Below are 18,555 nucleotides of genomic sequence, written 5' to 3' on the forward strand. Positions count from 1 at the left end.
ATGCCAGATCTGAGCCACCTCTGCGACCTACACCACAGCTCACAGCAATGCCAGATGCTTAACCCACTGAGTGAGGCTAGGGATTAACCCATAACCTCATGGTTCCTAGTCGGAATTCATTAACCACTGCGCCACGACAGGAACTCCTTAGACAACTGTTCTAAGAAGTTTCACTATAAAAGAATGAGGGAATTGATGGAACTGAAAGAAGGGTGGGTTGGTTTGGTTTGGTTTGGTTTGGTTTTTAGAATCAGAGAAATAATGTGTTTTTGATGGGGGTGACTCCATAGAGAAGGGGAAGCCGATGATGTAGAAAAAATAGGGAGAGTTGCTGGAGCTTAAATTTATGAGTGAATGTGACAGTCATAATCTAGTTCACAAGGAGGAAGGGGTCCTCTTAAAGAGAAGCGTGGGAAGTTCATCTGTGGCAAGAGGCAGGAAGGAAGATTCGAGAATGCAGACATCGGGTGGGGGGGCGGGTAGAAGTTTATAGAAACTTCTTTTGATTCCTTCAGTTTTCTCTAGGTCCTCAGCTAAGGATGAGGATGGGCAGGGAAGTGTTGGAGGTTTGGGGAGAGAGGAAATGATGCAAAGTCCGTAGCCAGGAGATTGGGGACCGGGTGTGCTAGCAAGTGTAGGACCATTCAAAGCCACACGACAGACTCACCTGAGGCCTGAGTTCACCCATGACGAGGAAGAGGGTGAAGTATTTAGTATGACAGTGATAGTGGACTAAGGAGTTTGAACTTGAGAGGGCAGAAGGGAAGGATGCCCAGGAGAAGCGAGATGTTGAAAAAAGTGTGTGGTAGAGTTCCCGTCGTGGCGCAGAGGTTAACGAATCCGACTAGGAACCAGGAGGTGGCAGGTTTGATCCCTGGCCTCGCTCAGTGGGTTAAAGATACGGTATTGCCATGAGCTGTGGTGTAGGTCATAGATGTGGCTCAGATCCAGCATTTCTGTGGCTGTGGTGTAGGCTGGCAGCTGTAGCTCCGATTCAACCCCTAGCCTGGGAACCTCCATCTGCTGCAGGACAAGATCAGTGCAGGGCCGTCAAGGATCAGGGAAAAGAATTTAGAAGGATATGTGTTTGTGTTTGTTGAGTCAGCAAGAATGCAGGCAAGAGATGTGTTAAAGAGAGAATCAGTGAACCAGGAGCCAAACTCATTGAGAAATGAGGCAGGGAGCAAGCCACAGAATGCGAGTTGACGTCTCCATTAGCTGGGAAAAGTTTCCAGATGATTTGAGAATCTTTCAGATGGGGTTCCCATTGTGGCTCAGTGGGTTAAGGACCCAGCGTTGATTCTGTGAGGATGCAGGTTTTATCCCTGGCCTCACTCAGTGGGTTAGGATCCAGTGTTGCCACAAGCTGTCACAGATGCAGGCTCAGATCCAGCATGGCTGTGGCTGTGGTGTAGGCCAGCAGCTGCAGCTCTGACTCCTAGTTTGGGAACTTCCATGTGCCACAGGTGTGGTCTTAAGATGAAAAAAAAAAAAAGCTTGTTGGAGCTCCTGTCATGGAACAGCAGAAATAAATACCACTAGGAACTATGAGGTTGCAGGTTCCATCCCTGGCCTCACTCAGTGGGTTAAGGATCTGGTGTTGCCATGAGCTGTGATGTAGGTTACAGACTTGGCTTGGATCCTGCATTGCTGTGGCTGTGGTGCAGGCTAGCAACTGTAGCTCTAATTAGACCTCTAGCCTGGGAACCTCCATATGCCTCTAGTCTGGCCCTAAAAAGCCAAAAAAAATAAGCGTCTTCCTGACTCATACAAATTGTAGAAACATAGAATTCAAGTATTTGATAAAGACATTGTTTTTTAATTACCAATTTTTTACTGATGGTCAATCCTTCAGTGACAATTAGTAATTGAAAAAGTAGTCTGCATAGTTATTTGGTTTATTAGTAGGTACAGATTCAGATGTAAAATTAGAAGAAATTGTTCTAAGTATAATACTACTGGGTTTGTGTCTATTCCTCAGATGCTTTACATAATTTCTTTACAGAAAATAGTATCTTCCCTAAAAAATCATTTGAAAATGTTTTTGTAGATAGATGCATCAAAGCATATGCACAAAAAAGTTGGATTATTGACTTCCACTTCCCTTCTCTTGGTGTATGTTTGTTCTAACAGAGATTTAGTTCGTTGTCATACAAATCCCGGGAAGAAGACCCAACTCTCACAGAAGAAGAGGTGAGTTTTGTTACTTTTTATTTTTATTTTTTATTATACTTGGTTTACAATATTATGTCGGTTTCTGCTGTACAACAAAGTGACCCACTTATAATATATATTCATTCTTTTTCTCACATTATCCTCCATCATGGTCCATTACAAGTGATTGGATATAGTTCCCTGTGCTGTACAGCAAGATCTCATTGCTTATCCATGCCAAATGCAAGTTTGCATCTACTCACCCCAGACTCCCAGTCCATCCTACTCCCTCCCCCTCAGCAAACACAAGTCTGTTCTCCAAGTCCATGAGTTTGTTTCTTTTCTGTAGATAGGTTCATTTGTACTTTATATTATGTTCCACGTATAAGGGATATCATGAGTTTTGTTGCTTTTTTTTTTTTTTTTTTTTTCTTTTTAGGGCCGTACCCGCAGCATATGGAGGTTCCCAGGCTAGGGGTCTAATTGGACCTATAGCTGCCAGCCTACGCTCCAACCACAGCAACAGAGGATCCAAGCCACGTCTGCTACCTAAACCACAGCTCACGGCAATGCCAGATCCTTAACCCACTGAGCAAGGCCAGGGATCGAACCTGCAACCTCATGGTTCCTAGTCAGATTTGTTTCCGGTGAGCCACAATGAGAACTCCTGTTACTTTTTAAATAACCAGATAGCTCCTATAATAAAGAATAGAGCAGACAAAAACAGAAGGGGAAGGGGAGAAAAGAGGAATAGGAAAAGAGAAATGTAAGTATGGGAACTTTAATCAGTGAGAAAGTCCCTGTTTAGACGAAAGTTAATAGTGGGTTGGGAAATGCAGAAGATTGGAGTAGGTGGGTGTAGAGAATTTGCTTTAGTCTGGGAGAAAAGCTTTAGGAAATTTGGAAGACATTGAGCAGGAAACTTTAGGAAGTACACTTCCAGACTGGAAGTAGGGTAAGACATGGCCACCAGCAAGAAAGGATGATATATTCTCCTGGGCTAAAGATGGCTGGTTAAACTTTCAGTGAAGCGTTAAAAATGAAAAAGCCCGATTGGACCCCTAGCCTCGGAACTTCCATATGCTGCAGGTGCAGCCCTAAAAAGACGAAAAAATTTAAAAAAATAAAAATAAAAAAATACAATTGTAAAAGCCACTTATTTATGTTACGATGTCAAGCTAGGCTCAGAGAAAGCCAAACACCTTAGTGTATCCAGCTGCATATAACCGCTTTCTGGCATGCCTCGCATAGTAGAATTTGCACAGGTGCAGAAGCAATGTACATATGCAGGAACATCGCTTCTTATATAGTATTTGCAATATTAAATATGAGGCTGGAGGGAGTTCCTGTCATGGCTCAGCAGTGACGGACATGACTAGTATCCATGAGGATGCGGGTTCAATCCCTGGCCTCGCTCGGTGGGTTAAGCATCTGGCGTTGCCATGAGCTGTGGTGTAGGTCACAGACAGTGGCTTGGAGCCGGCATTGCTGTGACTGTGGCGTAGGCCAATGGCTACAGCTCTGATTCAACCCCTGTCCTGGGAACTTCCATATGCCATGGATGCGGCCCTAAAAAGACAAAAAAAAAATTTTTTTGAATTAAAAAAAAAAAAGCTAGACTTTCAGCCCACATCGAAAGTCCAAGGTGCTTTTCTTAGGTAATGTTGCCCTACCCTCTTCCTATTGCCAGCTCCAAGAGATGGACCTGCCATCTCTCCACCTGGTGGCACAAGTCAAAACCCTGGGGTCATCCTTAACACCCCATTTTTCTCACTGTCCTCAGATAGTCAGTAACCAGTCCCTTCAATTCTATGTTTAAAATAACTTTCCTGGAGTTCTTGTCATGGCTCAGCGGTTAACGAACCCAACTAGTATCCATGAGGACGCAGGTTTGATCCCTGGCCTCGCTCAGTGGGTTAAGGATCCAGTGTTGCCGTGAGCTGTTGTGTAGGTCATAGATGTGGCTTGGATCCCAGTTGTTGTGTCTGTGGTCCACAGCTGTGGCTCTGATTGGACCCCTAGCCTGGGAACTTCCATATGCTATGTGTGCGGCTCTAAAAAGACAAAAGACAAAAAAATAAATAAAAAAGTAAAGTAACTTTCCTGCATCACCCCACCCACACCCCGCACCCTTTTCCACCTGCATTGTGGCCGCCCCTCTGGAGACTAAGGCAGAGCCCTCCCACCGGGGCCCGTGGCAGCTCCTTTGCCCCCACCAGCATTTTTCACTGTAGCAGAGCCATCCCATTTGAGAAAGAAAATAGAATTTAAGAGACCTAGAAGCTAATCCTTTAAAATCAATCCAGACTATGTAAAATTTTAAATTACTTTTTCTCTTACCTTACATTTGTTTGTGGCTTTTAAAAAACAGGGCCAGGTTATACTGATGAATGCTTAACACAGAATAAAGAACGGTGATTCCCACATACTCATTTTAAGAAGATTTAGGAAGAATGAATATGGAAATTGTTTATTTTTATATTCATGTAATGTAACAGTATACAGTCCAGACTAAAAATGAGACCTGAATTTTAAGTACTATTATCCCAATTTAATAAAATGATGGGGAAATGGTTGATTACAAAAAGAAAGGAAATGAGGAAAAGGGAGTAATTTATGAGCACCTAGTAACAACTTAAGACTGAATAATAATGAAGATTTTAAGGAGAAAAATTGGCGTATGTACAGGAGGTATATGGAATGACTGGCCAATGGGGACCTGCCATATAACACAGAGAACCCTACCCAGTATTTTGTGATAAACTATGTGGGAAAAGAATCTGAGAAAAAATGGATGTGTGTATGTGTATAACTGAATCACTTTGTTATACAGCAGAAATTTTCACATTGTAAATCAACTCTTCAATAAAACTTTTAAAAAATGAAAAAAAAAGAAAAATTGGAAAATTAAATGGCAAAGAGGCTTGAAGAGAAACCTATTTCAGAATAAAAATAATAGTCGTAGAAGACAAATATTTAAAAGGAATATCAGAAGACTTGAAAAACGATTAGAGTTAAAATTTACAAAGACACCCTCTGCACATTCGGTTCGTGTCCAGAGGTAATGTTAAGTTGCAAGTTAAAGAAAGAGCCTGTAATTTAAAAAAAAAAAAAACAAAGTAAAATAAAATAAAATAGGAGTTCCTGCTGTGGCACAGCCGGATCGGTGGCATCTCTAGAATGCTGGCACCCAGGTTCGCTTCCAGGCCTGGCACAGTGGGTTAAGGATCTGACATTGCTACAACTGTGGCTTGAATCTGATCCCTAGCCCGGAAACTTCAAATGCCATGGGGTGGCCAAAAAAAGAAAAAGAAAAATTAATAAATAAAATTAAAAAGGCTGTAAATGCCAAGAGACCCAACAAGTAGGAGGCATTAATAGCAGAAACCATGGGGAGGAAAGTAGAGAAGAGAAACAGAAACCAGAAACGGTAGAGAGGGACCCACTCTTGTTTCCCTCGTAGGTAAAGGTGTGTTTGTCGTCTTTGATGTTACCCCTGAAAGTAGGAATAAAAATGAGATGCTGGCTACCCTCTCACAGTCATCCATGACTTACCCTTTTATAATCTGTCCACATTTTTGGCTTGAACCACCTTTTAAATAAAACTTTCCATATGTTTTCATCTCACTATGAAAAGTGGAGGGTTTTTTTTATTATTATTATTATTAGTCCTAAATTGAAAGAAATTCTCATTCTTCATTTTGAAGGTCATTTTTTCATGGAAAACCTCTAAGGTGAGAAGGTTAATTTGATAGTCATGAAAATGGTCTGATCAACAGGGCAAGAGTTTCCCAAAAATTATTTCTCTGACTGGAAACCTTTGGCTGGTGAAGGCCTGGCAAATCTGAGCCACCAGCCTGTAGTGAAAAGTTCTCATGCAAATGACCAGTTAACATGCATCAGGCGTGACTTAAGAAGCTTCGGAGGCCAGCTGGAAGCTTCCTCCGCAGTATGTGAAACGTGTGAGAGCAGGACAGTCTCTGCACTTGCAAAGCCAAGCATCTGTCAGCAAGTATGTTCACTTATTTCCTGGGTGTTGGAATAAACCAATGGCTACGGCAAAGATAAATACAGGTAACGAAGGATATTTTTACTTCCTTCCAACCATGATTTCTAACAATAAAACAGTATCCCCTCAGAGTCTCAGTCCATTTATTTTTATTACCAAAGAAAATAAAATCTCTCCCGATATGAGTGCTATATGAGATTTATTAGGGAGACTGAGTAGGTAGGTGTGCTTGGAAAACAGCCTTCTCTTCCCTCAGGAAGGAGGGGTCCCAATGAAAAACATTTAGCCTTGCTTGTGAATGTCTATTTAACCAACAGTATGCAGTGAAATTTTTTTAAAAGTAGTAGAGCAGTAGAAAATGATTCTCTGACAGATGTATGTATACTGGCAACCGGAATCCAGGAACTACTCTTTTGAACCATTGTGATACAGGAAAAGTGTATCAAATCATCTAGTTCAGAGTTTCTCACACTTCATTGGACATCAGAATCAGCCCTTGTGAGTCCCACCCCCAGAGTGTGTGATTCTGTGGTTCTGGGGTGGGACACCAGAATTTGCCTTGCAAATAGATTTCCAGATCCTGCCGCTGCTGGTTTGAACCCCCACTATTGAAAATCACTAGTCTAGTATATGTTTTCTACCCTTTTTGGTAAAATATCATTCTTTTTTTATGATTAAAGTATGGTTGATTTACAGTGTTTCTTCAGTTTCTGTTGAACAGCAAAAGAAAAAAACAAAAACCTGATGCTGCTGGTCAGGTGCCTGGGGGGCTTGAGCTGCCTACTCTACCTGCTCTCCTCAGATCCCTCAGCAGACCTGGAGGGAATCTGATTTTCATGGAATGATGCTAATTGCCAAGTTGTAGATAGCACATGTAATTGTTCTTTAGTTTTGTACTTCAGGATTAGGACAAATAATGAAGGACCAACTTCTGGGTATATATTTGAAGGAAATGAAATCACTATCTGGAAGAGGTAACTGTAACCCATGTTCATTGCAGCACTATTCACAATAGCCAAGTCATTGTGTCCATTAATGAATGGATACAATGTAATTACAATAATGGAGTAATAAAGAAAATGTAATTTTTGTACACATGCACACATACATAGGTATACATAATTAATGGAATATTATTCAGCCATGAAAAAGAAAAATCCTGCCATTTGCAGCAACATGGGTGGACCTTAAGGACACTATTGAAATAAGTCAGACAGAAAAAGACAAATACTGGATGTTTTCGTATTTATGTGGAATCTAAAAAAGCCAAACTCAACAAAATTTAGTGAAAATAAATAAATAAGCCAAATGCATAGAAATAGACCAGAATGGTGGTTGCCGCAGTCTGGGGAGTAGAAGAAATGGGAAAATGCTGGTCAAAAAGGGTCAAACTTCTATAAGTTCTATATATAATGTACAACATGGTGACTGGAATTGATAAGATTGTATTATATACTTGAAAGGTTTTATTTTGTTTTTGTTTTTTGTCTTTTTAGGGCTGCACTCATGGCATATGAAAGTTCCCAGGCTAGGGGTCAAATCGGAGTTGCAGCTGCTGGCCTACACCACGACAACAGCAACATGGGATCTGAGTATATCTGTGACCTACACCACAGCTCATGGCAATGCTGGAACCTTAACCTGCTGAGCAGGGCTAGGGATCAAACTTGAGTCCTCATGGAAACTAGTTGGGTTCATTACCACTGAGCCACTGAGGGAACTGCCTGTACTTGAAAGTTGTTAAGAAAATAAAGTTTAAATGTTCTTATTACCACGCACCAAAAAAAAAAAAAAAAAAAAAAGATAATTGCAGTAATGGAGTTAACTAACCTTCTTGTGGTAATCATTGCACAGTACTTCACAGTATGTGTATCAGACCAGCCTCCTGTACACCTGAACCTCACATGTGTTAAATTTCAGTAAGAACTCAATAAAGCCTAGGAGTAATCAGAAAAAAAATCTTAGAGTTCCCATTGTGGCTCAGCGGTAATGAACCCAACTAGTATCCATGAGGACTCAGGTTCAATCCCTGGCCCTGCTCAGTGTGTTAAAGATCTAGTGTGTTGCTGTGAGCTGTGGTGTAGGTTTCAGATCTGGCGTTGCTGTGGCTGTGGCATAGGCCAGCAAGCGACAGCTCCGATTAGACCCCTAGCCTGGGAACTTCCATATGCTTCGGATGCAGCCCTAATAGGAAAAAAAAAAAAAAAAAAAACCTAAAAAGAAAAAAAATCTTAAAGGGACACACACACTCACACATTTCCCCCCCCCCCAATAATGCTTAAGACTCTAGTTTGTCATTAAAAAGGGGGCGGGGAGGGGGAGGGAGAAATCAAGCTTGAAGCTTCTTTATCACTTCCCACCTGTTTTTTTTTTTTTTTTTTCCAGATCTCAGCCATGTACTCATCAGTAAATAAACAAGGACAGTCAGGGAACAAATCGGGACAGTCACTTAAAGCACCAGAATCCACCTACACCTCCATCCAAGTGGCTGCTCAGAGGTCACCCTCCTCCTGTAACGACCTCTATGCTACAGTTAAAGACTTTGAGAAAACCCCAAACAGCGTCAGCACACTCCCAGCAGCAGGGAGGCCCAGCGAGGAGCCGGAGCCGGATTATGAAGCAATACAGACTCTTAACAGAGAGGAAGAAAAGGCCGCCCCGGAGACCAGCAGTCACCGCAGCCTTTGCCCAAAGGAGAATGACTACGAGAGCATCGGGGACTTGCAGCAAAGCCGGGACATCACCAGGCTCTAGCAGCCAGACTGGAGGGTGGCTCAGCCAGCGTAGGACCAGCTGTCGGGGACAGTGCCACTGCAGAAAAGAAGCGACGTCAGCCACTCCTTATATGCTGCTTTAGGAAACGGAAACGATTGGAGACTCCAGAGCTGCTTGTCAGTTTGGGGAACAGTGAAGGTACATACCCTGCTGCCAGGCCCTGGCACACCCCAGCACACTGCCCTTCCCGCCCCCCGCTCCTTCTGGAAGGATCTCAGCTGTCAGCAGCCTCGCCCTGTTCATGAAGGAAGCTTTGCAGTGCGGAAGAAGGGCTCTCATCACAAACCACAGCTCACCTCCCTGAAACACTGCCATTCTCCGGAGCTGGGGTTCCCTTTTGGCTCTCTGCTCCTAATGGTAAAATGAATGGCTTTTTCCCCCCCTGGAAATCTGATTTATAATGGTTCTCTCCAAGGATGTTCTCCCGCAAGGCTGGGCCTTGGCCTTCAGCACAGGTGTTTGACAGTGGTGAGAAACTGCGGTTGTGGTTTGTCAGCTCCCCGCCCCCCTCAAAGGGCTGCAGCTGGGAATCAGAGCCCAGCGGCTGGGGGCTGCGATGGGGGGGACACCGCTTGAGTTCCTTCGCGCTTCATTCCTTCTGATTTTGGCACTCCACGTGTGCAGCCTCTCCCAGAGTACTTGAAGTCATTTTTAGATGCTTTATTTTATTTTTATAGTCAAAATGTTTTGGTCCCCCTGTATTTGAAAGCCTTCAGAGCCTTTTCAGTATTTTCAGTGAATACTATGGTACTTCTGTACTTGTTTTAGCCCAGAGCTCACTGCTCCAAAACAGAGAGCCTTAATCTCTATCTTGGGACACAGACCACACATTTGGCTGGCAGCCACTGCATCCATCTCCCCAGGGCTTTGGACTTGAATGTGTACTTCTGATGATCTCTGCTGCCACACCAAAACGGAGTGGAATTTCCTAAAGGAACTGCTACCCTAAGGTAATCTATCTGAGATTAAAATATAAACATTTATTTTTCTTACATAAATTTATAAGGTATTTTATGTTTAACGCCTAATTTCTAGAAAGTGCCAGATAAAAATGTATATTAACTACTTTGATTTTTATGTACAATGATTTATATTGTCATTTTGAAAAGACACCATAAAGCACATAAGCTGGATAATTTCAAGTGGCTGTTACCTTTTTTCTTACCAAGTGTTTAAAACATGGAAAGTTTTTAAAGACTCAGTTTTTCAAATGGTACTTGGAGCCTCCTGGTCAAAATCGTCTGGCTCCCTGAAGAAATAAGTGGAATAAACATAAATGATGATTTTCAGTGGTTTGTGGTGGGCAATATTGAAATGTTTGAAACAGTAAAAATGGAAAGAGGAACAGGGATGACTAGGGCTGACTGTGAATGTTTAACCTCATGAAGGTATTATAATTCCATTAAGTTTGAGCCACATTTTTAAGAAAAAGATGATGAATTCTGCAGCCCAGTGCTTGCAAATGTAAATTGCCTATTGGGAATTTTTTCTTTCCCTTCATTTTACAAAAATTCGTGGCTGAAATCACTCAGATTAAGAGCTCAGCCTGGTTTGAATTGAATCATCTCTTTAGATTTTCTAAAGCCAACATTGGGAAACTTGTTCACTTTTGATTTCCAAAGGAACCTGCTTGAAGTGCTATTATGCCGTGTGGGCTTCAGAAAAGGAGCTTTTCCTTCACTGCTAAAGAAAAAACAAAAAGAGGCAATTACTCTATACCCCTGTGACATCTGTGACTTTTCAGATTGAATAATCTTGCTGTTTTCATTTATTTTGACAAAGAATGCAATTGAGACAATGAAGCATCTTGAAAATTGTAGGGACCAGTTCCCTGGCATGTTTTTTCCATCCCTTGCATTCATGGGCTTGATTTTGTGACTGCTCTGTAATACGTTTCAGAAATTGTAAAATAGCTCGGTTGGGGTCAGTTGATTGGTTGTGGTTATTTTTCAATCAGCCTGGTCTTTCCTGTGAAGACTCATGTGCAGAAAGCACAATCATCTTTGATGAGAAGCTCCTGGCAGAATAACCTTGGATGGGGAGGGAGTTTATCAAGAAGGTGCAAGCCCCACGCTCTCGAAATTCACATCTTTCGTAAGCACTGTTTTGCCAGATGATTCTCACTGTTTAGTGTGACTGAATCTAACCCAACAATCTCAACGTCCTGGGGTTGCTTTAGTACCGGGTGACAGCCATGTCACAGTGCCCACTTACTTGTGAATGCTGCAGTTGTGTCCTTTGTGAATACCTGACTGCTCAAAAGTTGTATTTCATGATGTCTTATTTATTGCCAGAAAGTGGGTATGATCTCTAAAAGGCAAGACCATTTCTAGAGCAGAAAGCTTTTTTTAGGTCATGTTATCTTGAAGTTTCATTATCAGAATCCCCCCAGAAATTTTGAAATAAAAGGCTGTGCCATATGGCCAATGAAGTATGCAATGAAATCTCTCTCTTGATTTGAGAAGCTGCACTAAGTTGTGACATAAAGTGTCGAAAGGAATTCTAGGGAGTTGCCTGGTTGCCTAGTGGTTAAGGATCGAGGGTTGTCACTACTGTGGCTCCGGTTCCATCCCTGGCCCGGGAACTTCCACCTGTCACAGGCATGGACATCAATCAATCAATCGATTGATCAATAAAAGACCTCTAGGAAAAAAATCCTAAAAGTCCATGAGGGTTGGGATAGGGCTCTGCTCTTTCGACCATTGGGTACCTTACTTAAATATATTTACTGATGTAGCGTCACAGTTTTGACTCTATAGTGCAGTATTTCATGAATTCCATCCCTTTTTACTTTATTTGTTGAAAGTGCTAGAATCTTTGATTTGGAAGCCTATGGCTTCTTTTAAAAAAAATTTCATCTTGAATTAAATGCTATACAGTTTAAATGTATGAAAACTAATTATCAAAAAAAAGTTTACTGTATCTTTAAAATTCAGCTTTGACATCCATATTAGATATTCATTCAACTATAATACCTAGATTATGTGAAATTATGCAAAAAGATAAAAAGATTTAGAATTTTTTTTTTTTTTTTTGTCTTTTTGTCTTTTTAGGGCTGCACCCAAGGCACATGGAGGTTCCCAGGCTAGGGGGTCGAATCGGAGCTGTAGCTGCCGGCCTACACCAGAGCCACAGCAATGCCAGATCCAAGCCATGTCTGCAGTCTACACCACAGCTCGAGGCAATGCCGGATCCTTAACCCACTGAGCGAGGCCAGAAATTGAACCCGCAGCCTCATGGTTCCTAGTCGGATTCGTTTCCGCAGTGCCACGATGGGAACTCCCAATTTTTTCTGTCATAGATCAGAGTTAGAAGCCATCTTGCCTAAAGGCAGGATCTTTGTTTTTATTCAGACATTTTGAAAGTTTTGAAGAATTTTTTTATGCTGCTTTTACTGTTTCTCAAATATCAGCAGTAAAGTATAACCTGTTTTATGTGAAATATTTAAGGAAATTCTGAATTCTAGAAGAAAGGTGTTTTTGCAGATATGTTTGCTGCAAACTTTTTTTTTCCTGCCCTGCACTAAATGATAAATGACATCATTAGGTCTATTTAAGCTTGTGAAGGTACCACTCTCCTTTGTGGGGAAAAAAGGCTAATTATTGATTTATCTGCCTTTGAAATCCAAGAGTTAATTCTGATTGAGTGCTAAATTAGCAATAGGTAGTCAACACAAAGAACCAAAACTTAACATCAGCATGTCACTCAATCTATTTTTTGTATTTGATTTCAATTTTCAAATTAGAGCATTTACTTACTTTTACCAGTAACTATATCATGTGTGTGTGTGTAGTGTGTGTATATAGGTAGATACACAAAATACATACACACACGTATATATATGCACATGCATATCTATACATACATATATATATGAAGTTGCTCTGGTACTTAGGATACATCCTGTTATGTATTTTGAATGTTTATTCTGCTAGTGTTATGACTGTTGTCATAAAAGCAGAACAGAAGAAATGGTTCTTTAATCATTTTTATTTGGTAATTACAGGAAAACTTTAAGCTGACCTCATTTAATCTTTCAAATTAATGAATTCAAATTTTTAATTATGTACATCATTCTCTTAGCAGAAAAACGGTGGTGTATTTGAATAGTTTTAGTCATGCAACTCCCTACATGTCCCATCTGACAGAATGAAGTGAAAATAGGTGTCCTCCTCAGACAGGTGTTTGAGAAGAGATTTGGCAGAAATCGACAAAAGCCACATGAGCCAGGATGGCACCATGGTGAGGTGACCCCACCACAACCACCACCAGGTGGCAGAAGCAGAAGCTCACATGGGGACATCTTATTTCACTTTCTTTAGAAACCATGAGATTTTAGCACAGAATTTAACAGGCAGCTGTAGAGAATGGCATGAAGTAGAGCTTCTCTGATGGGGAAGTGAAGGGACTATAGAATCTCAGAGCTTGAGTTCAAGACTGACTTAGGATTTTGTAAATGAGTAAATGCCATTTTTTTTTCAGTGTTCCTGGTAATGGTTAATATGAGTCCGTGTGGTCTAGTAAAGCCATTCTTTTGAAAGTGTTGATTTCTGGTACCCCAGCCAGCTTCGCTTTGGCAGCTGGAAGCACAGTAGGTATGGATGGTTATTTCCTGGAAATCTTGACAGGCGTACTGTACTGTGTCACTGGGAAAAGTTAAAGTGTAATGTTTGGTGTTAATAAATGACTGATGTGAAAATAGGAACATGCGTCTCTACTATCAAATATGGCTTTATTTGCAGTGAAGTCTAAATGTCTTGTCCTATGCTAGTATTTTCTTGCTCTGTATTGTACCTTTTCTTCAATACATTATACCTGACAGTGTCGTTAGACAAGTTGTACACACTTAGAAAAGTATTTGACTTGAAGAGATCCGTGCAGAAACTGTGCTAAATTGGAATCTTCATCTGGAATTACCAAAGTAAATTAAATAAAATCATGGTCCAGAAGAGAACAAACATTCTTTTTTCTTCTCTATGGCTCATTTTAAAGTTGTGTTTACATCCAGTCTCTGATATTTATGAAGTATTTTGTTGTTTTTTTCAGGTTCTTCTTTTCTTTAACCAGTAAGTTGTAGTTAAGGTTTTCTTAATGCCAGATGAAATGAGACATACAATTTTTGCTTTTGAAAAAGGCATTTGAAGTATTCAATTTGATAATATATTTCTCTCAAGGCAATTAGATTTTTAATTTTTCTTGCTCCCCACTTATAAACTGTAGGTGTTTTTGAAAACTGTATTGTGCTCCGTCTCAGATCACCTTGTGTAATGAATTATAGAGGTTGGTAATTGTCATTCTTCATATTTCTGTATGTTAAACTGGCAACAGGAAAATGTCTTGATGTTACCTTTTAAATATTGCAGTGTATCAACATGCCTCATGTTTTCAGGGAAAGTTGGAAATATAAATGAATGAATAGGAATTTGCATTTCATTGTGCGTGCACTTTTTTCCCCATAAAAATACTTTCCCCCAAAAGTGATATGTTATATGTTAGGGAGTCCCAATCAGTTTCAAAGTACTCCTCTTACTCAAAAATACTCAAAAATAATTCATGACAGTTGGCATCACTCTGATTCATTGTCTCAAAAGGCCTTTGTGTTGGTCAACTTGTCCAGTTCACAGAGGAGCAGGAAAGTGGTTTTCAGTACTGGGAATTTTTTAACCACTGTCACTTCTCATAGCGCCACCCCAGCCCCTCTGAGTCTGCTACTCTTAGGATGTTCTATTTCCTCCTTTCCAATCCAAATTACCCTCTTGGTAGCTCAGACCCTGCCTGGCAGCCCAGAACCAATCCCCACCACCCGCATGCAAACAGTTCTGGCCAGCTGACATTTTTCAGCATCACAAGCAGCCTAGATAAGGATAGATCCACCCGCAGAAGCAGATGCCGAGGGTTATTTGTCATGAAATTTGTTAAACCATGTACACTCTTCCTTATATCTTTCATGAGCCTGGTTGGCACGAAGGGGCCATGGAAAAGAACTTGTAAAAAATTCTGTTGAGGGCGTTCCCATTGTGGCTCAGCGGGTTAGGAACCATCTTGTTGTCATATCTGGTTTTATTTTGTTTTTTAACTCAAGAAGTGGGAAACCATGAGTGTCAACAGACTCTTTCCTTTTCTTTTTTTTAAGTTTCAGGAGAAAAAGAAATGTAATTTTAGCTCCCCATTGAGGAAGCAAAGGCTTCCCTGAAAGACAGCAGTGCCTTTCCTTAGGCGAAGAGACTGAAACCAAAGGCGTGCATTGTGCTCTGAACATTCCTTTGACAAGTTTTTCGTGTGTTTTTCAGGTAGAACCCATAAGTGAACCTGACAGGATGATCATGGCCCATCCAGTAAGCTTGCTTGTTTTTTCCACATCTTTTTTTGCTTTTTAGGGCCCCACCTGTGGCATAGAGAAGAGTTCCCAGGCTAGGGATCAAATTGGAGCTACAGCTGCCTGCCTGCCTGCCACAGCTGCAATTACGGCAACACAGGATCCGAGCTGTGTCTTCAGCCTGTGCCGAAGCTTACAGCAATGCCAGATCCTTAACCCACTGAGCAAGGCCAGGGGTCGAACCTGCATCCTCATGGATACTCGTTGGGTTCGTTACCGCTGAGCCACGATGGGAACTCCTCTATCCTTTTAAATAGGAGCTTCTCTTGTTTTTCCTGGAGCCTCACTAGAAACTTAATTCCTGTGGGCCCCTTGGTGGCTGCCTGCTCACATCCTGGAAAACTGGCAGGACGTTTAGCAGTGCTCCCTTCTTGCAGAAAAGCTCGAAAAACTTGAGAAAGTTGAATCTTACATCCAAGTCAACAAGCGCTGGAGAGAGTTCTGTAATGTCTCATATTTTGACACTTTGAAAAAAAATTTTTTTTTTTTTTCTGAGTACCAACTATGTCGCTGATTGGGGTAGGGGGCAATCAAGGCAGGGATTAGAAGTAAAATTTGAACTAAGATTTCCCGCCCCTGCATGTGTGACTCTGGAAAACGTTTTATTCCAACACGCTTCCTAGCACCCTGAGTCTGTCTCTTAAGGAACACTCTGTAAACATGTATAAGATTGAGAAAAATTATCTCTAAATTATTGTTTAGGTATTTTCTTCTTGGTGAACTCAGGAACAAATCTTGTTCATGGATAGCATAGTATAGCTACTCCAGGCAAAATCTGTAGGTAACTAGAGGCATCCTTTCAAATATGTTTCCTTCTAACTTTTTTTTAAACTGGGGAAAGAAACGCTGCATAACGAAAACACAAAACCAACAAAAGACTTCCATGCACTCTTTCTAGACAAACATAGCATCAGTCTACCATCTGGCCCAGAATGTTTATTTCTCACCTAGAGTATTTCCACAATTTTTATGGGGGAACAAAAAGCACACTTTTTACTTCTTAGAAATGTGAATTGAGGTACTGAATTAAATTCTCAGAGGAGACAGTTTAAAGAGAAGCATTGGTTTTGAAGACAGGCTCCTGGCTCCGTGGTCCCAGTTCCAGCATTGAATTTACTGTGCGACCTTGAACAAATGATTAACTACTCTGTGCCTCAGTTTCTCCATATACAAAATGGGGATAATGATACCAACCACTGCCTACCTCATAGGGATGTTATGGGGACAAATGAGATACTATAAATACAAATGCTTTGAACTCTGGAAGAAAGGTGCTATAACAATTAAAATTGTGTTGTTTTTAATGATCCAATTATTAATTATGTTTAGGGTTTAAATAATAGCAATATGGTTAGTCATGTTAAGATTAAGTTTCAATTTGAGGCATATTTATGATTCTCTTCTGTGGCCAGATCTTGATCATTGATCCAGTAATGGTACCTAAGGAACTGAAACAGATATTTGTTTTCTGTGTTTTTCTGCTCATAGTATTTCTATTCTGAATGTTCCCGAAAGGCTGAAGTTTAACTTGTCATATCTTATAGTTTACATGTAATGAACTTTATTCAAGCTGTATATAAAAGTATAATTACATGTAAATAGCAGGTACCTTGTAATTAAAGGCACTTATCAAATTGTCTTTGTTCTTTTTTAATTGTAATAAAGGTCAGTTTTCTATAAAAGCTTGTTAAAACGCCTTTGGTATTTGGGAAGATCAAGAATGGCTAGTTTGGGAGTTCCCATTGTGGCGCAGGGGAAACGAATCCAAATCCCACTACTAACCATGAGGTTGCAGGTTCGATCCCTGGACTCACTCAATGGGTTAAGGATCCAACCGACATTCCCTTGTAGGTTGCAGACACTGCTCGGATCCCGTGTTGCTGTGGCTCTGGCGTAGGCCAGCAGCTGTAACTCTGATTCAACCCCTAGCCTGGGAACCTCCATGTGCCTTGAGTGCAGCCCTAAAAAGCTGAAAAAAGAAAGAGAGAGAGAGAATGGCTAATTTATATGCCTTTAGTGCATCACCAGGGTTTGGGGTTAACACTGAACTTGCCACCTTGCAGGAAGAAGTCTGTGTCCGATGAAAGGAGTCACAAGTGTTTGTTGGAGTCACAAACACTTCAGAAAAGGCCCTGAAGTTTAAACCCCAGCTCCATGGTGACTTTAAGGAGGCTACGGGACTTTTTTCCTACCCCTGTTTTCACATAAGAAGTGAGGGCTAGTAGTTTAGTACCTACTAACAAGGTTGTCTTGATAATCCCCAGTGAGGTAGCGAGCGTGGCACTTGTACATGCTAAATGCCTTGTAAATGCTGTCAGACCTTCTTCACAGCCAGTCTGGGAAAATGCTGATGGCCTTATGGGTTCATAACATCTACCAGTCACTCCAGTGAAGAAATGCAAGCTGGGAGCAAATCATGCCCCAGGCCAGGAGGAAACCCCACCTGCTTGAGGGCCAGAGGTGTATGATGCAGCAGGAAGTCTTAGAGCAAATGGTTGCCCTCTTCCTAATCACAGAAGACAGACCCCACGGGGCTGGAAAGGGCACGATCCTGTCTTCTTTGTATCTTTGCCCCTCTACTCCAGGATACCCCCAAACCCATAAATTGCCTCTTATAAGATCCCCCAGACCCAACCCCTTCTCTGGGTCTTTTTCACGATCCTTCCTCCTGCCCCCATACCACCCTCACCATTATAAATACTGTTCCCAGAGTTCCCATTGTGGCTCAGTGGATTGAGAACCTGACGTAGTCCGGCAAGAATGCAGGATCCACCCCTGGCCTCGTTCAGTGAGTTAAGGATCTGACATTGCTGCCGTGTAGGTCACAGATGAGGCTCAGATCCGGTGTTGCTGAGGCTGTGGTGTAGACCTGCAGCTCCAGCTCCGATTCGACCTCTAGCCCAGGAACTTCCATAAGTCACAGGTTCAGTCCTAAAAAGTAAATGCATACATTCATGCCTACATACGTATCTACATATGCTGTTTCTAACTTGGTCCAGGCTGACCTGCCTATTTCTAAAAGGAACCAACGCCTCCCTGCGCAGTAGATTCCCACCCCGACTCACTCCAAGACGAGTGTCAGTTTGAGGAGTCTTAAACCCAAACCGCCCTTGGTGCCACCCTTGACTCTCACAGTGGGCATTGCAAACCCAGGCGAGGCTGCTGGGGGTAACTGAGGTTAGAGGAGGCAGAGGAAGGGGGAGAGGGGTCACATGAGCCACCTCAAGACAGTGACTGCAGT

The 18,555-nt window shown here is 41.6% G+C and overlaps 1 protein-coding gene across 4 annotated transcripts in view; it reads left to right on the top strand.

The window, feature by feature from the left end:
* The window catches only part of PAG1 (phosphoprotein membrane anchor with glycosphingolipid microdomains 1), a 168,010-nt gene extending 151,014 nt beyond the window's left edge, over positions 1-16,996 (top strand). For all 4 annotated transcript variants that reach the window (XM_021089174.2, XM_021089173.2, XM_085022081.1 and 1 more), the window contains 2 exons: positions 2,134-2,193; positions 8,549-16,996. In XM_021089174.2, the coding sequence (XP_020944833.2) occupies positions 2,134-2,193; positions 8,549-8,917 (429 nt within the window). In that variant the 3' untranslated portion in view covers positions 8,918-16,996. The remainder of the gene's footprint in view (positions 1-2,133; positions 2,194-8,548) is intronic.
* The last annotated feature ends 1,559 nt before the right edge of the window (positions 16,997-18,555 follow it).

This window comes from Sus scrofa, chromosome 4 (genome assembly GCF_054392235.1).
Source record: "Sus scrofa isolate SSC_HxYL_T2T_F1_AM1 chromosome 4, Sscrofa_HxYL_maternal_Yorkshire_Landrace_v2.0, whole genome shotgun sequence".
NCBI lineage: Eukaryota > Metazoa > Chordata > Mammalia > Artiodactyla > Suidae > Sus > Sus scrofa.